At 45.7% G+C, this 22,316-nt stretch overlaps 4 protein-coding genes across 4 annotated transcripts; 2 read left to right on the top strand and 2 right to left on the bottom strand.

Moving 5' to 3' along the window:
- Positions 1-806: 806 nt before the first annotated feature.
- On the bottom strand, positions 807-4,762 carry LOC139497406 (PE-PGRS family protein PE_PGRS5-like). Its single transcript, XM_071285621.1, has 9 exons — positions 4,758-4,762; positions 4,232-4,422; positions 3,974-4,156; positions 3,608-3,763; positions 3,137-3,316; positions 2,528-2,626; positions 1,835-1,975; positions 1,589-1,720; positions 807-1,027 (listed from the first exon to the last, which is right to left on the bottom strand). The coding sequence occupies exons 1-9, from the start codon at positions 4,760-4,762 to the stop codon at positions 807-809; spliced, it is 1,308 nt and encodes a 435-aa protein (XP_071141722.1).
- Positions 4,762-17,466, top strand: LOC139497405 (mucin-2-like; the record flags this gene model as incomplete). Its single annotated transcript, XM_071285620.1, has 18 exons — positions 4,762-4,936; positions 5,075-5,182; positions 7,001-7,090; positions 7,460-7,729; positions 7,826-7,957; positions 8,912-9,019; positions 10,184-10,459; positions 10,532-10,894; positions 11,537-11,698; positions 12,389-12,685; positions 13,271-13,432; positions 13,583-13,906; positions 14,543-15,396; positions 15,739-16,068; positions 16,278-16,287; positions 16,322-16,465; positions 16,700-17,043; positions 17,299-17,466. Coding segments are annotated over 18 exons (4,317 nt in total), but the record flags the coding sequence as incomplete, so codon positions are not given.
- A 313-nt stretch (positions 17,467-17,779) lies between these two features.
- Positions 17,780-20,968, bottom strand: LOC139497404 (collagen alpha-2(I) chain-like). The gene is made up of 9 exons (XM_071285619.1): positions 20,949-20,968; positions 20,486-20,910; positions 20,231-20,356; positions 19,892-20,083; positions 19,379-19,816; positions 19,127-19,252; positions 18,587-18,769; positions 18,135-18,400; positions 17,780-17,806 (listed from the first exon to the last, which is right to left on the bottom strand). The coding sequence occupies exons 1-9, from the start codon at positions 20,966-20,968 to the stop codon at positions 17,780-17,782; spliced, it is 1,803 nt and encodes a 600-aa protein (XP_071141720.1).
- On the top strand, positions 20,968-22,308 carry LOC139497403 (putative uncharacterized protein ENSP00000383309; the record flags this gene model as incomplete). The annotated part of the gene is made up of 3 exons (XM_071285617.1): positions 20,968-21,079; positions 21,419-21,715; positions 21,866-22,308. Coding segments are annotated over 3 exons (852 nt in total), but the record flags the coding sequence as incomplete, so codon positions are not given.
- Positions 22,309-22,316: the final 8 nt, after the last annotated feature.

Raw genomic sequence — 22,316 nt, 5'->3', positions numbered from 1 at the left:
CAAAAGGAGAAATGGGATATAGAGGACACAGGGGAACAAAAGGAGATGCTGGTCGCACAGGAGATCGAGGAAACAGTGGACATCGTGGAGAATCTGGACACACAGGGCCACCTGGACCCACTGGTCCTAAGGGCGATACTGGTCTGACAGGATCTTGTGGTATTTAAATTTAGAATATTTGTAGTGCGGTATGCAATGGTATTTAATAGTATAATGTTATCATAGAATTCTATTATTACAAAATATTATAATCTTATGATTACTAAATTTGTTTTAATTGTTTTATCCAAGTTTATGTTGTTGTTCTGATATTAAAGTAATATGTCTCGATATCTTAAACTCTATCATAATGTTTGTTTTAATGATGCTTCTTCCAACAAAAGTTTTAAAAGAAATAGACGTCCGGATTCTAATGACTAATCACTTTACAATTCTACTTTAAACGTCAACTTCTTTTTATTGTAAATTGAAATTGTTAAGTATCTAGCTAATAATTCAATATATCAAGTTTAACAAATAGATTACACTTAACGCTCTATCATTTCTTAACAAGAACAGTAAATTGCTGACGAGCTTTCTTTCATTATACAATATTGATTTTAAATCGTTTTTTTTTTTAAATAATGCCGTTGTTTTAACCTTTTCTATACCATCTGACAAGTTATTAAAATCTGATAACAAGCCTTTTTCCAAACTGTTATAAATAGAAAGATTAAAATATATAAACAAAAATTAAGGTTCCGTCTGCTTGGTTTCCAGATATAAACCATTGAACATTTTGCTGAAAGTATTCACCGTAGTTTTTCTTACATTAAACACTGGCATATATTTTGTTTAACTTTTCTTTTAGAACCACCTGCTGATACAACCCCGTCAGAACCACCATCTCCTACAACACTATCAGAACCACCATCTGCTACTACATCATCAGGGCCACCATCTGCTACAAGACCATCAGGATCACCATCTGCTACAACACCATCAGGACCACCATCTGCTACAACACCATCAGGACCACCATCTGCTACTACAACATCAGAACCACCATCTGCTACAACACCGTCAGGACCACCATCTGCTACAACATCATCAGGACCACAATCTGCTACAACACCATCAGGACCACCATCTGCTACTACATCATCAGGACCACCATCTGCTACAACACCATCAGGATCACCATCTGCTACAACACCATCTGCTACAACACCATCAGGACCACCATCTGCTACAACACCATCAGGACCACCATCTGCTACAACAACATCAGGACCACCATCTGCTACAACAACATCAGAACCACCATCTGCTACAACAACATCTGGTACTACATCATTAGGACCACCTACTGCTACTACAACATCAGAAACATCATCTGCTACAACACCATTAGGACCACCATCTGCTACAACAACATCAGGACCACCATCTGCTACAACAACATCAGGACCACCATCTTCTACAACACTGTCAGGACCACCATCTGCTACAACACCATCAGGACCACCTACTGCTACTACAACATCAGAATCATCATCTGGTACAACACCATCAGGACCACCATCTGCTACAACAACATCAGAACCACCTTCTGCTACAACAACATCTGGTACTACATCATTACGACCACCTACTGCTACTACAACAACAGAAACATCATCTGCTACAACACCATCAGGACCACCATCTGCTACAACAACATCAGGACCACCATCTGCTACTACAACATCAGGACCACTTTCTTCTACAACACTGTCAGGACCACCATCTGCTACAACACCATCAGGACCACCTACTGCTACTACAACATCAGAATCATCATCTGGTACAACACCATCAGGACCACCATCTGCTACAACAACATCAGAACCACCATCTGCTACAACAACATCTGGTACTACATCAATAGGATCACCTACTGCTACTACAACATCAGAAACATCATCTGCTACAACACCATCAGGACCACCATCTGCTACAACAACATCAGGACCACCATCTGCTACTACAACATCAGGACCACCATCTTCTACAACACTGTCAGGACCACCATCTGCTACAACACCATCAGGACCACCTACTGCTACTACAACATCAGAATCATCATCTGGTACAACACCATCAGGACCACCATCTGCTACAACAACATCAGAACCACCTTCTGCTACAACAACATCTGGTACTACATCATTAGGACCACCTACTGCTACTACAACATCAGAAACATCATCTGCTACAACACCATCAGGACCACCATCTGCTACAACAACATCAGGACCACCATCTGCTACTACAACATCAGGACCACCATCTTCTACAACACTGTCAGGACCACCATCTGCTTCAACACCATCAGGACCACCTACTGCTACTACAACATCAGAATCATCATCTGGTACAACACCATCAGGACCACCATCTGCTACAACAACATCAGAACCACCATCTGCTACAACAACATCTGGTACTACATCATTAGGACCACCTACTGCTACTACAACATCAGAAACATCATCTGCTACAAAACCATCAGGACCACCATCTGCTACAACAACATCAGGACCACGATCTGCTACTACACCATCAGGACCACCTAGTTCTACAACACCATCAGGACAACCATCTGCTACAACACCATCAGGACCATCATCTGCTACTACATCATCAGGACCACCATCTGCTACAACAACATCAGGACCACCATCTGCTACAACAACAACAGGACCACCATCTGCTACAACAACATCAGAACCACCATCTGCTACAACAACATCTGGTACTACATCATTAGGACCACCTACTGCTACTACAACATCAGAAACATCATCTGCTACAACACCATCAGGACCACCATCTGCTACAACAACATCAGGACCACCATCTGCTACTTCAACATCAGGACCACCATCATCTACAACACTGTCAGGACCACCATCTGCTACAACACCATCAGGACCACCATCTGCTACAACACCATCAGGATCACCATCTGCTACAACAACATCAGGACCACCATCTGCTACTACAACATCAGGACCACCATCTTCTAAAACACTGTCAGGACCACCATCTGCTACAAGACCATCAGGACCACCTACTGCTACTACAACATCAGAACCATCATCTGGTACAACACCATCAGGACCACCATCTTCTACAACACTGTCAGGACCACCATCTGCTACAACACCATCAGGACCATCAACTGCTACAACATCATCAGGACCACCTAGTTCTACAATACCATCAGGACAACCATCTGCTACAACATCATCAGGACCACCATCTACTACAACACCATCAGGACCACCATCTGCTACAACAACATCACGACCACCATCTGCTACAACTACATCAGGACCACCATCTGCTACAACACCATCAGGACCACCATCTGCTACAACAACATCAGGACCACCATCTGCTACTACAACATCAGGACCACCATCTTCTAAAACACTGTCAGGACCACCATCTGCTACAAGACCATCAGGACCACCTACTGCTACTACAACATCAGAACCATCATCTGGTACAACACCATCAGGACCACCATCTGCTACAACAACATCAGAACCACCATCTGCTACAACAACATCAGGACCACCATCTGCTACAACAACATCAGGACCACCATCTGCTACAACAACATCAGAACCACCATCTGCTACAACAACATCTAGTACTACATCATTAGGACCACCTACTGCTACTACAACATCAGAAACATCATCTGCTACAACAACATCAGGACCACCATCTGCTACAACAACATCAGGACCACCATCTGCTACTACAACATCAGGACCACCATCTTCTAAAACACTGTCAGGACCACCATCTGCTACAAGACCATCAGGACCACCTACTGCTACTACAACATCAGAACCATCATCTGGTACAACACCATCAGGACCACCATCTGCTACAACAACATCAGAACCACCATCTGCTACAACAACATCAGGACCACCATCTGCTACAACAACATCAGGACCACCATCTGCTACAACAACATCAGAACCACCATCTGCTACAACAACATCTAGTACTACATCATTAGGACCACCTACTGCTACTACAACATCAGAAACATCATCTGCTACTACACCATCAGGACCACCTAGTTCTACAACACCATCAGGACAACCATCTGCTACAACACCATCAGGACCATCATCTGCTACTACATCATCAGGACCACCATCTGCTACAACAACATCAGGACCACCATCTGCTACAACAACATCAGGACCACCATCTGCTACAACAACATCAGAACCACCCTCTGCTACAACAACATCTAGTACTACATCATTAGGACCACCTACTGCTACTACAACATCAGAAACATCATCTGCTACAACAACATCAGGACCACCATCTGCTACTTCAACATCAGGACCACCATCTTCTACAACACTGTCAGGACCAACATCTGCTACAAGACCATCAGGACCACCTACTGCTACTACAACATCAGAACCATCATCTGGTACAACACCATCAGGACCACCATCTGCTACAACAACATCAGAACCATCATCTGCTACAACAACATCAGGACCACCATCTGTTACAACAACATCAGAACCACCATCTGCTACAACACCATCAGGACCATCATCTGCTACTACATCATCAGGACCACCATCTGCTACAACAACATCAGGACCACCATCTGCTACAACAACATCAGGACCACCATCTGCTACAACAACATCAGAACCACCATCTGCTACAACAACATCTAGTACTACATCATTAGGACCACCTACTGCTACTACAACATCAGAAACATCATCTGCTACAACAACATCAGGACCACCATCTGCTACTTCAACATCACCATCTTCTACAACACTGTCAGGACCACCATCTGCTACAAGACCATCAGGACCACCTACTGCTACTACAACATCAGAACCATCATCTGGTACAACACCATCAGGACCACCATCTGCTACAACAACATCAGAACCATCATCTGCTACAACAACATCAGGACCACCATCTGTTACAACAACATCAGAACCACCATCTGCTACAACAACATCTGGTACTACATCATCAGGACCACCTACTGCTACTACAACATCAGAAACATCATCTGCTACAACAACATCAGGACCACCATCTGTTACAACAACATCAAGACCACCATCTGCTACAACAACATCTGGTACTACATCATTAGGACCACCTACTGCTACTACAACATCAGAAACATCATCTGCTACAACACCATCAGGACCACCATCTGCTACAACAACATCAGGACCACCATCTGCTACAACAACATCAGGACCACCATCTTCTACAACACTGTCAGGACCACCATCTGCTACAACACCATCAGGACCACCTACTGCTACTACAACATCAGAATCATCATCTGGTACAACACCATCAGGACCACCATCTGCTACAACAACATCAGAACCACCTTCTGCTACAACAACATCTGGTACTACATCATTAGGACCACCTACTGCTACTACAACAACAGAAACATCATCTGCTACAACACCATCAGGACCACCATCTGCTACAACAACATCAGGACCACCATCTGCTACTACAACATCAGGACCACTTTCTTCTACAACACTGTCAGGACCACCATCTGCTACAACACCATCAGGACCACCTACTGCTACTACAACATCAGAATCATCATCTGGTACAACACCATCAGGACCACCATCTGCTACAACAACATCAGAACCACCATCTGCTACAACAACATCTGGTACTACATCAATAGGATCACCTACTGCTACTACAACATCAGAAACATCATCTGCTACAACACCATCAGGACCACCATCTGCTACAACAACATCAGGACCACCATCTGCTACTACAACATCAGGACCACCATCTTCTACAACACTGTCAGGACCACCATCTGCTACAACACCATCAGGACCACCTACTGCTACTACAACATCAGAATCATCATCTGGTACAACACCATCAGGACCACCATCTGCTACAACAACATCAGAACCACCTTCTGCTACAACAACATCTGGTACTACATCATTAGGACCACCGTCTGCTACTACAACATCAGAAACATCATCTGCTACAACACCATCAGGACCACCATCTGCTACAACAACATCAGGACCACCATCTGCTACTACAACATCAGGACCACCATCTTCTACAACACTGTCAGGACCACCATCTGCTTCAACACCATCAGGACCACCTACTGCTACTACAACATCAGAATCATCATCTGGTACAACACCATCAGGACCACCATCTGCTACAACAACATCAGAACCACCATCTGCTACAACAACATCTGGTACTACATCATTAGGACCACCTACTGCTACTACAACATCAGAAACATCATCTGCTACAAAACCATCAGGACCACCATCTGCTACAACAACATCAGGACCACGATCTGCTACTACACCATCAGGACCACCTAGTTCTACAACACCATCAGGACAACCATCTGCTACAACACCATCAGGACCATCATCTGCTACTACATCATCAGGACCACCATCTGCTACAACAACATCAGGACCACCATCTGCTACAACAACAACAGGACCACCATCTGCTACAACAACATCAGAACCACCATCTGCTACAACAACATCTGGTACTACATCATTAGGACCACCTACTGCTACTACAACATCAGAAACATCATCTGCTACAACACCATCAGGACCACCATCTGCTACAACAACATCAGGACCACCATCTGCTACTTCAACATCAGGACCACCATCATCTACAACACTGTCAGGACCACCATCTGCTACAACACCATCAGGACCACCATCTGCTACAACACCATCAGGATCACCATCTGCTACAACAACATCAGGACCACCATCTGCTACTACAACATCAGGACCACCATCTTCTAAAACACTGTCAGGACCACCATCTGCTACAAGACCATCAGGACCACCTACTGCTACTACAACATCAGAACCATCATCTGGTACAACACCATCAGGACCACCATCTTCTACAACACTGTCAGGACCACCATCTGCTACAACACCATCAGGACCATCAACTGCTACAACATCATCAGGACCACCTAGTTCTACAATACCATCAGGACAACCATCTGCTACAACATCATCAGGACCACCATCTACTACAACACCATCAGGACCACCATCTGCTACTACAACATCACGACCACCATCTGCTACAACTACATCAGGACCACCATCTGCTACAACACCATCAGGACCACCATCTGCTACAACAACATCAGGACCACCATCTTCTAAAACACTGTCAGGACCACCATCTGCTACAAGACCATCAGGACCACCTACTGCTACTACAACATCAGAACCATCATCTGGTACAACACCATCAGGACCACCATCTGCTACAACAACATCAGAACCACCATCTGCTACAACAACATCAGGACCACCATCTGCTACAACAACATCAGGACCACCATCTGCTACAACAACATCAGAACCACCATCTGCTACAACAACATCTAGTACTACATCATTAGGACCACCTACTGCTACTACAACATCAGAAACATCATCTGCTACAACAACATCAGGACCACCATCTGCTACAACAACATCAGGACCACCATCTGCTACTACAACATCAGGACCACCATATTCTAAAACACTGTCAGGACCACCATCTGCTACAAGACCATCAGGACCACCTACTGCTACTACAACATCAGAACCATCATCTGGTACAACACCATCAGGACCACCATCTGCTACAACAACATCAGAACCACCATCTGCTACAACAACATCAGGACCACCATCTGCTACAACAACATCAGGACCACCATCTGCTACAACAACATCAGAACCACCATCTGCTACAACAACATCTAGTACTACATCATTAGGACCACCTACTGCTACTACAACATCAGAAACATCATCTGCTACTACACCATCAGGACCACCTAGTTCTACAACACCATCAGGACAACCATCTGCTACAACACCATCAGGACCATCATCTGCTACTACATCATCAGGACCACCATCTGCTACAACAACATCAGGACCACCATCTGCTACAACAACATCAGGACCACCATCTGCTACAACAACATCAGAACCACCATCTGCTACAACAACATCTAGTACTACATCATTAGGACCACCTACTGCTACTACAACATCAGAAACATCATCTGCTACAACAACATCAGGACCACCATCTGCTACTTCAACATCAGGACCACCATCTTCTACAACACTGTCAGGACCACCATCTGCTACAAGACCATCAGGACCACCTACTGCTACTACAACATCAGAACCATCATCTGGTACAACACCATCAGGACCACCATCTGCTACAACAACATCAGAACCATCATCTGCTACAACAACATCAGGACCACCATCTGTTACAACAACATCAGAACCACCATCTGCTACAACACCATCAGGACCATCATCTGCTACTACATCATCAGGACCACCATCTGCTACAACAACATCAGGACCACCATCTGCTACAACAACATCAGGACCACCATCTGCTACAACAACATCAGAACCACCATCTGCTACAACAACATCTAGTACTACATCATTAGGACCACCTACTGCTACTACAACATCAGAAACATCATCTGCTACAACAACATCAGGACCACCATCTGCTACTTCAACATCAGGACCACCATCTTCTACAACACTGTCAGGACCACCATCTGCTACAAGACCATCAGGACCACCTACTGCTACTACAACATCAGAACCATCATCTGGTACAACACCATCAGGACCACCATCTGCTACAACAACATCAGAACCATCATCTGCTACAACAACATCAGGACCACCATCTGTTACAACAACATCAGAACCACCATCTGCTACAACAACATCTGGTACTACATCATCAGGACCACCTACTGCTACTACAACATCAGAAACATCATCTGCTACAACAACATCAGGACCACCATCTGTTACAACAACATCAAGACCACCATCTGCTACAACAACATCTGGTACTACATCATTAGGACCACCTACTGCTACTACAACATCAGAAACATCATCTGCTACAACACCATCAGGACCACCATCTGCTACAACAACATCAGGACCACCATCTGCTACTACAATATCAGGACCACCATCTTCTACAACACTGTCAGGACCACCATCTGCTACAACACCATCAGAACCACCTACTGCTACTACAACATCAGAATCATCATCTGGTACAACACCATCAGGACCACCATCTGCTACAAAAACATCAGAACCACCATCTGCTACAACAACATCTGGTACTACATCATTAGGACCACCTACTGCTACTACAACATCAGAAACATCATCTGCTACAACACCATCAGAACCACCATCTGCAACAACAACATCAGGACCACCATCTGCTACTACAACATCAGGACCACCATCTTCTACAACACTGTCAGGGCCACCATCTGCTACAACACCATCAGGACCACCTACTGCTACTACAACATCAGAACCATCATCTGGTACAACAACATCAGGACTACCTAGTTCTACAACAATATCAGGACAACCATCTACTACAACACCATCAGGACCACCATCTGCTACAACACCATCAGGACCACCATCTGCTACTACAACATCAGGACCAACATCTTCTACAACACTGTCAGTACCACCATCTGCTACAACACCATCAGGACCACCAACTGCTACAACATCATCAGGACCACCTAGTTCTACAACATCATCAGGACAACCATCTGCTACAACATCATCAGGACCACCATCTGCTACAACACCATCAGGACCACCATCTACTACTACAACATCACGACCACCATCTGCTACAACACCGTCAGGACCGCCATCTGCTACAACACCATCAGGACCATCATCTGCTACTACATCATCAGGACCACCATCCGCTACAACAACATCAGAACCACCATCTGCTACAACAACATCAGGATCACCATCTGCTACAACACGATCAGGACCACCATCTGCTACAACACCATCAGGACCACCATCTGCTACAACACCATCAGGACCACGATCTGCTACTACACCATCAGGACCATCATCTGCTACTACATCATCAGGACCACCATTTGCTACAACAACATCAGGACCACCATCTGCTACAACAACATCAGGACCACTATCTGCTACAACAACATCAGAACCACCATCTGCTACAACAACATCTGGTACTACATCATTAGGACCACCTACTGCTACTACAACATCAGAAACATCACGACCAACATCTGCTACAACACCGTCAGGACCACCATCTGCTACAACACCATCAGGACCATCATCTGCTACAACAACATCAGGACCACCATCTGCTACAACACCATCAGGACCACCATCTGCTACAACACCATCAGGACCACCATCTGATACAACACCATCAGGACCACGATCTGCTACTACACCATCAGGACCACCTAGTTCTACAACACCATCAGGACAACCATCTGCTACAACACAATCAGGACCATCATCTGCTACTACATCATCAGGACCACCATCTGCTACAACAACATCAGGACCACCATCTGCTACAACACCATCAGGACCACGATCTGCTACTACACCATCAGGACTACCTAGTTCTACAACACCATCAGGACAACAATCTGCTACAACACCATCAGGACAACAATCTGCTACAACACCATCAGGACCATCATCTGCTATAACAACATCTGGTACTACATCATTAGGACCACCATCTGCTACAACAACATCTGGTACTACATCATTAGGACCACCTACTGCTTCTACAACATCAGAAACATCATCTGCTACAACACCATCAGGACCACCATCTGCTACAACAACATCAGGACCACGATCTGCTACTACACCATCAGGACCACCTAGTTCTACAACACCATCAGGACAACAATCTGCTACAACACCATCAGGACCATCATCTGCTACTACATCATCAGGACCACCATCTGCTACAACAACATCAGGACCACCATCTGCTACAACAACATCAGGACCACCATCTGCTACAACAACATCAGAACCACCATCTGCTACAACAACATCTGGTACTACATCATTAGGACCACCTACTGCTACTACAACATCAGAAACATCATCTGCTACAACACCATCAGGACCACCATCTGCTACAACAACATCAGGACCACCATCTGCTACTTCAACATCAGGACCACCATCTTCTACAACACTGTCAGGACCACCATCTGCTACAAGACCATCAGGACCACCTACTGCTACTACAACATCAGAACCATCATCTGGTACAACACCATCAGGACCACCATCTGCTACAACAACATCAGAACCACCATCTGCTACAACAACATCAGGACCACCATCTGTTACAACAACATCAGAACCACCATCTGCTACAACAACATCTGGTACTACATCATTAGGACCACCTACTGCTACTACAACATCAGAAACATCATCTGCTACAACACCATCAGGATCACCATCTGCTACAACAACATCAGGACCACCATCTGCTACTACAACATCAGGACCACCATCTTCTACAACACTGTCAGGACCACCATCTGCTACAACACCATCAGGACCACCTACTGCTATTTCAACATCAGAACCATCATCTGGTACAACACCATCAGGACCACCATCTGCTACAAAAACATCAAAACCACCATCTGCTACAACAACATCTGGTACTACATCATTAGGACCACCTACTGCTACTACAACATCAGAAACATCATCTGCTACAACACCATCAGGACCACCATCTGCTACAACAACATCAGGACCACCATCTGCTACTACAACATCAGGACCACCATCTTCTACAACACTGTCAGGACCACCATCTGCTACAACACCATCAGGACCACCTACTGCTACTACAACATCAGAACCATCATCTGGTACAACAACAGCAGGACTACCTAGTTCTACAACAATATCAGGACAACCATCTACTACAACATCATCAGGACCACCATCTGCTACAACACCATCAGGACCATCATCTGCTACTACAACATCAGGACCAATATCTTCTACAACACTGTCAGGACCACCATCTGCTACAACACCATCAGGACCACCAACTGCTACAACATCATCAGGACCACCTAGTTCTACAACACCATCAGGACAACCATCTGCTACAACATCATCAGGACTACCATCTGCTACAACACCATCAGGACCACCATCTGCTACTACAACATCACGACCACCATCTGCTACAACACCGTCAGGACCACCATCTGCTACAACACCATCAGGACCATTATCTGCTACAACACCATCAGGACCACCATCTGCTACAACAACATCAGGACCACCATCTGCTACAACAACATCAGGACCACCATCTGCTACAACACCATCAGGACTACCATCTGCTACAACACCATCAGGACCACCATCTGCTACAACACCATCAGGACCACGATCTGCTACTACACCATCAGCACCACCTAGTTCTACAACACCATCAGGACAACCATCTGCTACTACAACATCAGGACCACCACCTTCTACAACACTGTCAGGACCACCATCTGCTACAACACCATCAGGACCACCTACTGCTATTTCAACATCAGAACCATCATCTGGTACAACACCATCAGGACCACCATCTGCTACAAAAACATCAAAGCCACCATCTGCTACACCAACATCTGGTACTACATCATTAGGACCACCTACTGCTACTACAACATCAGGACCACCATCTGCTACAACAACATCAGGACCACCATCTGCTACAACAACATCAGAACCACCATCTGCTACAACAACATCTGGTACTACATCATTAGGACCACCTACTGCTACTACAACATCAGAAACATCATCTGCTACAACACCATCAGGACCACCATCTGCTACAACAACATCAGGACCACCACCTGCTACTTCAACATCAGGACCACCATCTTCTACAACACTGTCAGGACCACCATCTGCTACAAGACCATCAGGACCACCTACTGCTACTACAACATCAGAACCATCATCTGGTACAACACCATCAGGACCACCATCTGCTACAACAACATCAGAACCACCATCTGCTACAACAACATCAGGACCACCATCTGTTACAACAACATCAGAACCACCATCTGCTACAACAACATCTGGTACTACATCATTAGGACCACCTACTGCTACTACAACATCAGAAACATCATCTGCTACAACACCATCAGGATCACCATCTGCTACAACAACATCAGGACCACCATCTGCTACTACAACATCAGGACCACCATCTTCTACAACACTGTCAGGACCACCATCTGCTACAACACCATCAGGACCACCTACTGCTATTTCAACATCAGAACCATCATCTGGTACAACACCATCAGGACCACCATCTGCTACAAAAACATCAAAACCACCATCTGCTACAACAACATCTGGTACTACATCATTAGGACCACCTACTGCTACTACAACATCAGAAACATCATCTTCTACAACACTGTCAGGACCACCATCTGCTACAAGACCATCAGGACCACCTACTGCTACTACAACATCAGAACCATCATCTGGTACAACACCATCAGGACCACCATCTGCTACAACAACATCAGAACCACCATCTGCTACAACAACATCAGGACCACCATCTGTTACAACAACATCAGAAACATCATCTGCTACAACACCATCAGGATCACCATCTGCTACAACAACATCAGGACCACCATCTGCTACTACAACATCAGGACCACCATCTTCTACAACACTGTCAGGACCACCATCTGCTACAACACCATCAGGACCACCTACTGCTATTTCAACATCAGAACCATCATCTGGTACAACACCATCAGGACCACCATCTACTACAAAAACATCAAAACCACCATCTGCTACAACAACATCTGGTACTACATCATTAGGACCACCTACTGCTACTACAACATCAGAAACATCATCTGCTACAACACCATCAGGACCACCATCTGCTACAACAACATCAGGACCACCATCTGCTACTACAACATCAGGACCACCATCTTCTACAACACTGTCAGGACCACCATCTGCTACAACACCATCAGGACCACCTACTACTACTACAACATCAGAACCATCATCTGGTACAACAACAGCAGGACTACCTAGTTCTACAACAATATCAGGACAACCATCTACTACAACATCATCAGGACCACCATCTGCTACAACACCATCAGGACCATCATCTGCTACTACAACATCAGGACCAATATCTTCTACAACACTGTCAGGACCACCATCTGCTACAACACCATCAGGACCACCAACTGCTACAACATCATCAGGACCACCTAGTTCTACAACACCATCAGGACAACCATCTGCTACAACATCATCAGGACTACCATCTGCTACAACACCATCAGGACCACCATCTGCTACTACAACATCACGACCACCATCTGCTACAACACCGTCAGGACCACCATCTGCTACAACACCATCAGGACCATCATCTGCTACAACACCATCAGGACCACCATCTGCTACAACACCATCAGGACTACCATCTGCTACAACAGCATCAGGACCACCATCTGCTACAACACCATCAGGACCACGATCTGCTACTACACCATCAGGACCACCTAGTTCTACAACACCATCAGGACAACCATCTGCTACTACAACATCAGGACCACCTCCTTCTACAACACCATCTGCTACAACACCATCAGGACCACCTACTGCTATTTCAACATCAGAACCATCATCTGGTACAACACCATCAGGACCACCATCTGCTACAAAAACATCAAAGCCACCATCTGCTACACCAACATCTGGTACTACATCATTCGGACCACCTACTGCTACTACAACATCAGAAACATCATCTGCTACAACACCATCAGGACCACCATCTGCTTCAACAACATCAGGACCACCATCTGCTACTACAACATCAGGACCACCATCTTCTACAACACCATCAGGACCACGATCTGCTACTACGCCATCAGGACCACCCAGTTCTACAACACCATCAGGACAACAATCTACTACAACACCATCAGGACCATCATCTGCTACAACAACATCTGGTACTACATCATTAGGACCACCATCTGCTACAACAACATCTGGTACTAGATCATTAGGACCACCTACTGCTTCTACAACATCAGAAACATCATCTGCTACAACACCATCAGGACCACCATCTGCTACAACAACATCAGGACCACGATCTGCTACTACACCATCAGGACCACCTAGTTCTACAACACCATCAGGACAACAATCTGCTACAACATCATCAGGACCATCATCTGCTACTACATCATCAGGACCACCATCTGCTACAACAACATCAGGACCACCATCTGCTACAACAACATCAGGACCACCATCTGCTACAACAACATCAGAACCACCATCTGCTACAACAACATCTGGTACTACATCATTAGGACCACCTACTGCTACTACAACATTAGAAACATCATCTGCTACAACACCATCAGGACCACCATCTGCTACAACAACATCAGGACCACCATCTTCTACAGCACTGTCAGGACCACCATCTGCTACAAGACCATCAGGACCACCTACTGCTACTACAACATCAGAACCATCATCTGGTACAACACCATCAGGACCACCATCTGCTACAACAACATCAGAACCACCATCTGCTACAACAACATCAGGACCACCATCTGTTACAACAACATCAGAACCACCATCTGCTACAACAACATCTGGTACTACATCATTAGGACCACCTACTGCTACTACAACATCAGAAACATCATCTGCTACAACACCATCAGGATCACCATCTGCTACAACAACATCAGGACCACCATCTGCTACTACATCATCAGGACCGCCATCTTCTACAACACTGTCAGGACCACCATCTGCTACAACACCATTAGGACCACCTACTGCTATTTCAACATCAGAACCATCATCTGGTACAACGCCATCAGGACCACCATCTGCTACAAAAACATCAAAACCACCATCTGCTACAACAACATCTGGTACTACATCATTAGGACCACCTACTGCTACTACAACATCAGAAACATCATCTGCTACAACACCATCAGGACCACCATCTGCTACAACAACATCAGGACCACCATCTGCTACTACAACATCAGGACCACCATCTTCTACAACACTGTCAGGACCACCATCTGCTACAACACCATCAGGACCACCTACTGCTACTACAACATCAGAACCATCATCTGGTACAACAACAGCAGGACTACCTAGTTCTACAACAGTATCAGGACAACAATCTACTACAACATCATCAGAACCACCATCTGCTACAACACCATCAGGACCATCATCTGCTACTACAACATCAGGACCAACATCTTCTACAACACTATCAGGACCACCATCTCCTACAACACCATCAGGACCACCAACTGCTACAACATCATCAGGACCACCTAGTTCTACAACACCATCAGGACAACCATCTGCTACAACATCATCAGGACTACCATCTGCTACAACACCATCAGGACCACCATCTGCTACTACAACATCACGACCACCATCTGCTACAACACCGTCAGGACCACCATCTGCTACAACACCATCAGGACCATCATCTGCTACAACACCATCAGGACCACCATCTGCTACAACAACATCAGGACCACCATCTGCTACAACACCATCAGGACCACCATCTGCTACAACACCATCAGGACCACCATCTGCTACAACACCATCAGGACCACGATCTGCTACTACACCATCAGGACCACCTAGTTCTACAACACCATCAGGACAACCATCTGCTACTACAACATCAGGACCACCATCTTCTACAACACTGTCAGGACCACCATATGATACAACACCATCAGGACCACCTACTGCTATTTCAACATCAGAACCATCATTTGGTACAACACCATCAGGACCACCATCTGCTACAAAAACATCAAAACCACCATCTGCTACAACAACATCTGGTACTACATCATTAGGACCACCTACTGCTACTACAACATCAGAAACATCATCTGCTACAACACCATCAGGACCACCATCTGCTACAACAACATCAGGACCACCATCTGCTACTACAACATCAGGACCATCATCTTCTACAACACTGTCAGGACCACCATCTGCTACAACACAATCAGGACCACCTACTGCTACTACAACATCAGAACCATCATCTGGTACAACAACAGCAGGACTACCTAGTTCTACAACAATATCAGGACAACCATCTACTACAACATCATCAGGACCACCATCTGCTACAACACCATCAGGACCATCATCTGCTACTACAACATCAGGACCAACATCTTCTACAACACTGTCAGGACCACCATCTGCTACAACACCATCAGGACCACCAACTGCTACAACATCATCAGGACCACCTAGTTCTACAACACCATCAGGACAACCATCTGCTACAACATCATCAGGACTACCATCTGCTACAACACCATCAGGACCACCATCTGCTACTACAACATCACGACCACCATCTGCTACAACACCGTCAGGACCACCATCTGCTACAACACCATCAGGACCATCATCTGCTACTACATCATCAGGACCACCATCTGCTACAACAACATCAGGACCACCATCTGCTACAACAACATCAGGACCACCATCTGCTACAACACCATCAGGACCACCATCTGCTACAACACCATCAGGACCACCATCTGCTACAACACCATCAGGACCACGATCTGCTACTACACCATCAGGACCACCTAGTTCTACAACACCATCAGGACAACCATCTGCTACAACACCATCAGGACCATCATCTGCTACTACATCATCAGGACCACCAACTGCTACAACATCATCAGGACCACCTAGTTCTACAACACCATCAGGACAACCATCTGCTACAACATCATCAGGACTACCATCTGCTACAACACCATCAGGACCACCATCTGCTACTACAACATCACGACCACCATCTGCTACAACACCGTCAGGACCACCATCTGCTACAACACCATCAGGACCATCATCTGCTACAACACCATCAGGACCACCATCTGCTACAACAACATCAGGACCACCATCTGCTACAACAACATCAGGACCACCATCTGCTACAACACCATCAGGACCACCATCTGCTACAACACCATCAGGACCACCATCTGCTACAACACCATCAGGACCACGATCTGCTACTACACCATCAGGACCACCTAGTTCTACAACACCATCAGGACAACCATCTGCTACTACAACATCAGGACCACCATCTTCTACAACACTGTCAGGACCACCATATGATACAACACCATCAGGACCACCTACTGCTATTTCAACATCAGAACCATCATCTGGTACAACACCATCAGGACCACCATCTGCTACAAAAACATCAAAACCACCATCTGCTACAACAACATCTGGTACTACATCATTAGGACCACCTACTGCTACTACAACATCAGAAACATCATCTGCTACAACACCATCAGGACCACCATCTGCTACAACAACATCAGGACCACCATCTGCTACTACAACATCAGGACCATCATCTTCTACAACACTGTCAGGACCACCATCTGCTACAACACAATCAGGACCACCTACTGCTACTACAACATCAGAACCATCATCTGGTACAACAACAGCAGGACTACCTAGTTCTACAACAATATCAGGACAACCATCTACTACAACATCATCAGGACCACCATCTGCTACAACACCATCAGGACCATCATCTGCTACTACAACATCAGGACCAACATCTTCTACAACACTGTCAGGACCACCATCTGCTACAACACCATCAGGACCACCAACTGCTACAACATCATCAGGACCACCTAGTTCTACAACACCATCAGGACAACCATCTGCTACAACATCATCAGGACTACCATCTGCTACAACACCATCAGGACCACCATCTGCTACTACAACATCACGACCACCATCTGCTACAACACCGTCAGGACCACCATCTGCTACAACACCATCAGGACCATCATCTGCTACTACATCATCAGGACCACCATCTGCTACAACAACATCAGGACCACCATCTGCTACAACAACATCAGGACCACCATCTGCTACAACACCATCAGGACCACCATCTGCTACAACACCATCAGGACCACCATCTGCTACAACACCATCAGGACCACGATCTGCTACTACACCATCAGGACCACCTAGTTCTACAACACCATCAGGACAACCATCTGCTACAACACCATCAGGACCATCATCTGCTACTACATCATCAGGACCACCATTTGCTACAACAACATCAGGACCACCATCTGCTACAACAACATCAGGACCACTATCTGCTACAACAACATCAGAACCACAATCTGCTACAACAACATCTGGTACTACATCATTAGGACCACCTACTGCTACTACAACATCAGAAACATCACGACCGCCATCTGCTACAACACCGTCAGGACCACCATCTGCTACACCATCAGGACCATCATCTGCTACAACAACATCAGGACCACCTTCTGCTACAACAACATTTGGTACTACATCATTAAGACCACCTACTGCTACTACAATATCAGAACCATCATCTGGTACAACACCATCAGGACCACCTTCTGCTACAACAACATTTGGTACTACATCATTAAGACCACCTACTGCTACTACAACATCAGAACCATCATCTGGTACAACACCATCAGGACCACCATCTGCTACAACAACATCAGAACCACCATATGATACTACAACATCAGGACCACCTAGTTCTACAACAATACCAGGACCACCATCTGCTACAACACCATCAAGACCACCATCTGCTACAACACCATCAGGACCACCATCTGCTACTACAACATCAGGACCACCATCTTCTACAACACTGTCAGGACCACCATCTGCTACTACAACATCAGAACCATCATCTGGTACAACAACAGCAGGACTACCTAGTTCTACAACAATATCAGGACAACCATCTACTACAACATCATCAGGACCACCATCTGCTACAACACCATCAGGACCACCATCTGCTACTACAACATCACGACCACCATCTGCTACAACACCGTCAGGACCACCATCTGCTACAACACCATCAGGACCATCATCTGCTACTACATCATCAGGACCACCATCTGCTACAACAACATCAGGACCACCATCTGCTACAACAACATCAGGACCACCATCTGCTACAACACCATCAGGACCACCATCTGCTACAACACCATCAGGACCACCATCTGCTACAACACCATCAGGACCACGATCTGCTACTACACCATCAGGACCACCTAGTTTTACAACACCATCAGGACAACCATCTGCTACAACACCATCAGGACCATCATCTGCTACTACATCATCAGGACCACCATTTGCTACAACAACATCAGGACCACCATCTGCTACAACAACATCAGGACCACTATCTGCTACAACAACATCAGAACCACCATCTGCTACAACAACATCTGGTACTACATCATTAGGACCACCTACTGCTACTACAACATCAGAAACATCACGACCGCCATCTGCTACAACACCGTCAGGACCACCATCTGCTACACCATCAGGACCATCATCTGCTACAACAACATCAGGACCACCTTCTGCTACAACAACATTTGGTACTACATCATTAAGACCACCTACTGCTACTACAACATCAGAACCATCATCTGGTACAACACCATCAGGACCACCTTCTGCTACAACAACATTTAGTACTACATCATTAAGACCACCTACTGCTACTACAACATCAGAACCATCATCTGGTACAACACCATCAGAACCACCATCTGCTACAACAACATCAGAACCACCATCTGATACTACAACATCAGGACCACCTAGTTCTACAACATCAGGACCACTTAGTTCTACAACAATACCAGGACCACCATCTGCTACAACACAATCAAGACCACCATCTGCTACAACACCATCAGGACCACCATCTGCTACTACAACATCAGGACCACCATCTTCTACAACACTGTCAGGACCACCATCTGCTACTACAACATCAGAACCATCATCTGGTACAACAACAGCAGGACTACCTAGTTCTACAACAATATCAGGACAACCATCTACTACAACATCATCAGGACCACCATCTGCTACAACACAATCAGGACCATCATCTGCTACTACAACATCAGGACCAACATCTTCTACAACACTGTCAGGACCACCATCTGCTACAACACCATCAGGACCACCAACTGCTACAACATCATCAGGACCACCTAGTTCTACAACACCATCAGGACAACCATCTGCTACAACATCATCAGGACTACCATCTGCTACAACACCATCAGGACCACCATCTGCTACTACAACATCACGACCACCATCTGCTACAACACCGTCAGGACCACCATCTGCTACAACACCATCAGGACCATCATCTGCTACTACATCATCAGGACCACCATCTGCTACAATACCATCAGGATCACCATCTGCTACAACAACATCAGGACCACCATCTGCTACTACAACATCAGGACCACCATCTTCTACAACACTGTCAGGACCACCATCTGCTACAACACCATCAGGACCACCTACTGCTATTTCAACATCAGAACCATCATCTGGTACAACACCATCAGGACCACCATCTGCTACAAAAACATCAAAACCACCATCTGCTACAACAACATCTGGTACTACATCATTAGGACCACCTACTGCTACTACAACATCAGAAACATCATCTTCTACAACACTGTCAGGACCACCATCTGCTACAAGACCATCAGGACCACCTACTGCTACTACAACATCAGAACCATCATCTGGTACAACACCATCAGGACCACCATCTGCTACAACAACATCAGAACCACCATCTGCTACAACAACATCAGGACCACCATCTGTTACAACAACATCAGAAACATCATCTGCTACAACACCATCAGGATCACCATCTGCTACAACAACATCAGGACCACCATCTGCTACTACAACATCAGGACCACCATCTTCTACAACACTGTCAGGACCACCATCTGCTACAACACCATCAGGACCACCTACTGCTATTTCAACATCAGAACCATCATCTGGTACAACACCATCAGGACCACCATCTGCTACAAAAACATCAAAACCACCATCTGCTACAACAACATCTGGTACTACATCATTAGGACCACCTACTGCTACTACAACATCAGAAACATCATCTGCTACAACACCATCAGGACCACCATCTGCTACAACAACATCAGGACCACCATCTGCTACTACAACATCAGGACC

Source organism: Mytilus edulis, chromosome 12 (genome assembly GCF_963676685.1).
Source record: "Mytilus edulis chromosome 12, xbMytEdul2.2, whole genome shotgun sequence".
NCBI lineage: Eukaryota > Metazoa > Mollusca > Bivalvia > Mytilida > Mytilidae > Mytilus > Mytilus edulis.
Note: the sequence above shows the minus strand (reverse complement) of the source record. Positions and strands in the feature narration are given on the sequence as shown.

Coding starts and splice junctions, on each gene's coding strand:
- LOC139497406 (XM_071285621.1), bottom strand. Junction 4,157..4,231: donor TGATGTTGTTGTAGCAGATG/GTGGTCCTGATG, acceptor ATGGTGTTGTAG/CAGATGGTTGTCCTGATGGT. Junction 3,764..3,973: donor TGATGTTGTTGTAGCAGATG/GTGGTCCTGATG, acceptor ATGTTGTTGTAG/CAGATGGTGGTCCTGATGTT.
- LOC139497404 (XM_071285619.1), bottom strand. CDS start 20,968: ATGGTGGTCTTGATTGTGTT. Junction 20,911..20,948: donor ATGGTGGTCTTGATTGTGTT/GTAGCAGATGGT, acceptor TGTAGAACTAAG/TGGTCCTGATGTTGTAGAAC. Junction 17,807..18,134: donor ATGGTGGTCCTGATGGTGTT/GTAGCAGATGGT, acceptor ATGGTGTTGTAG/CAGATGGTTGTCCTGATGGT.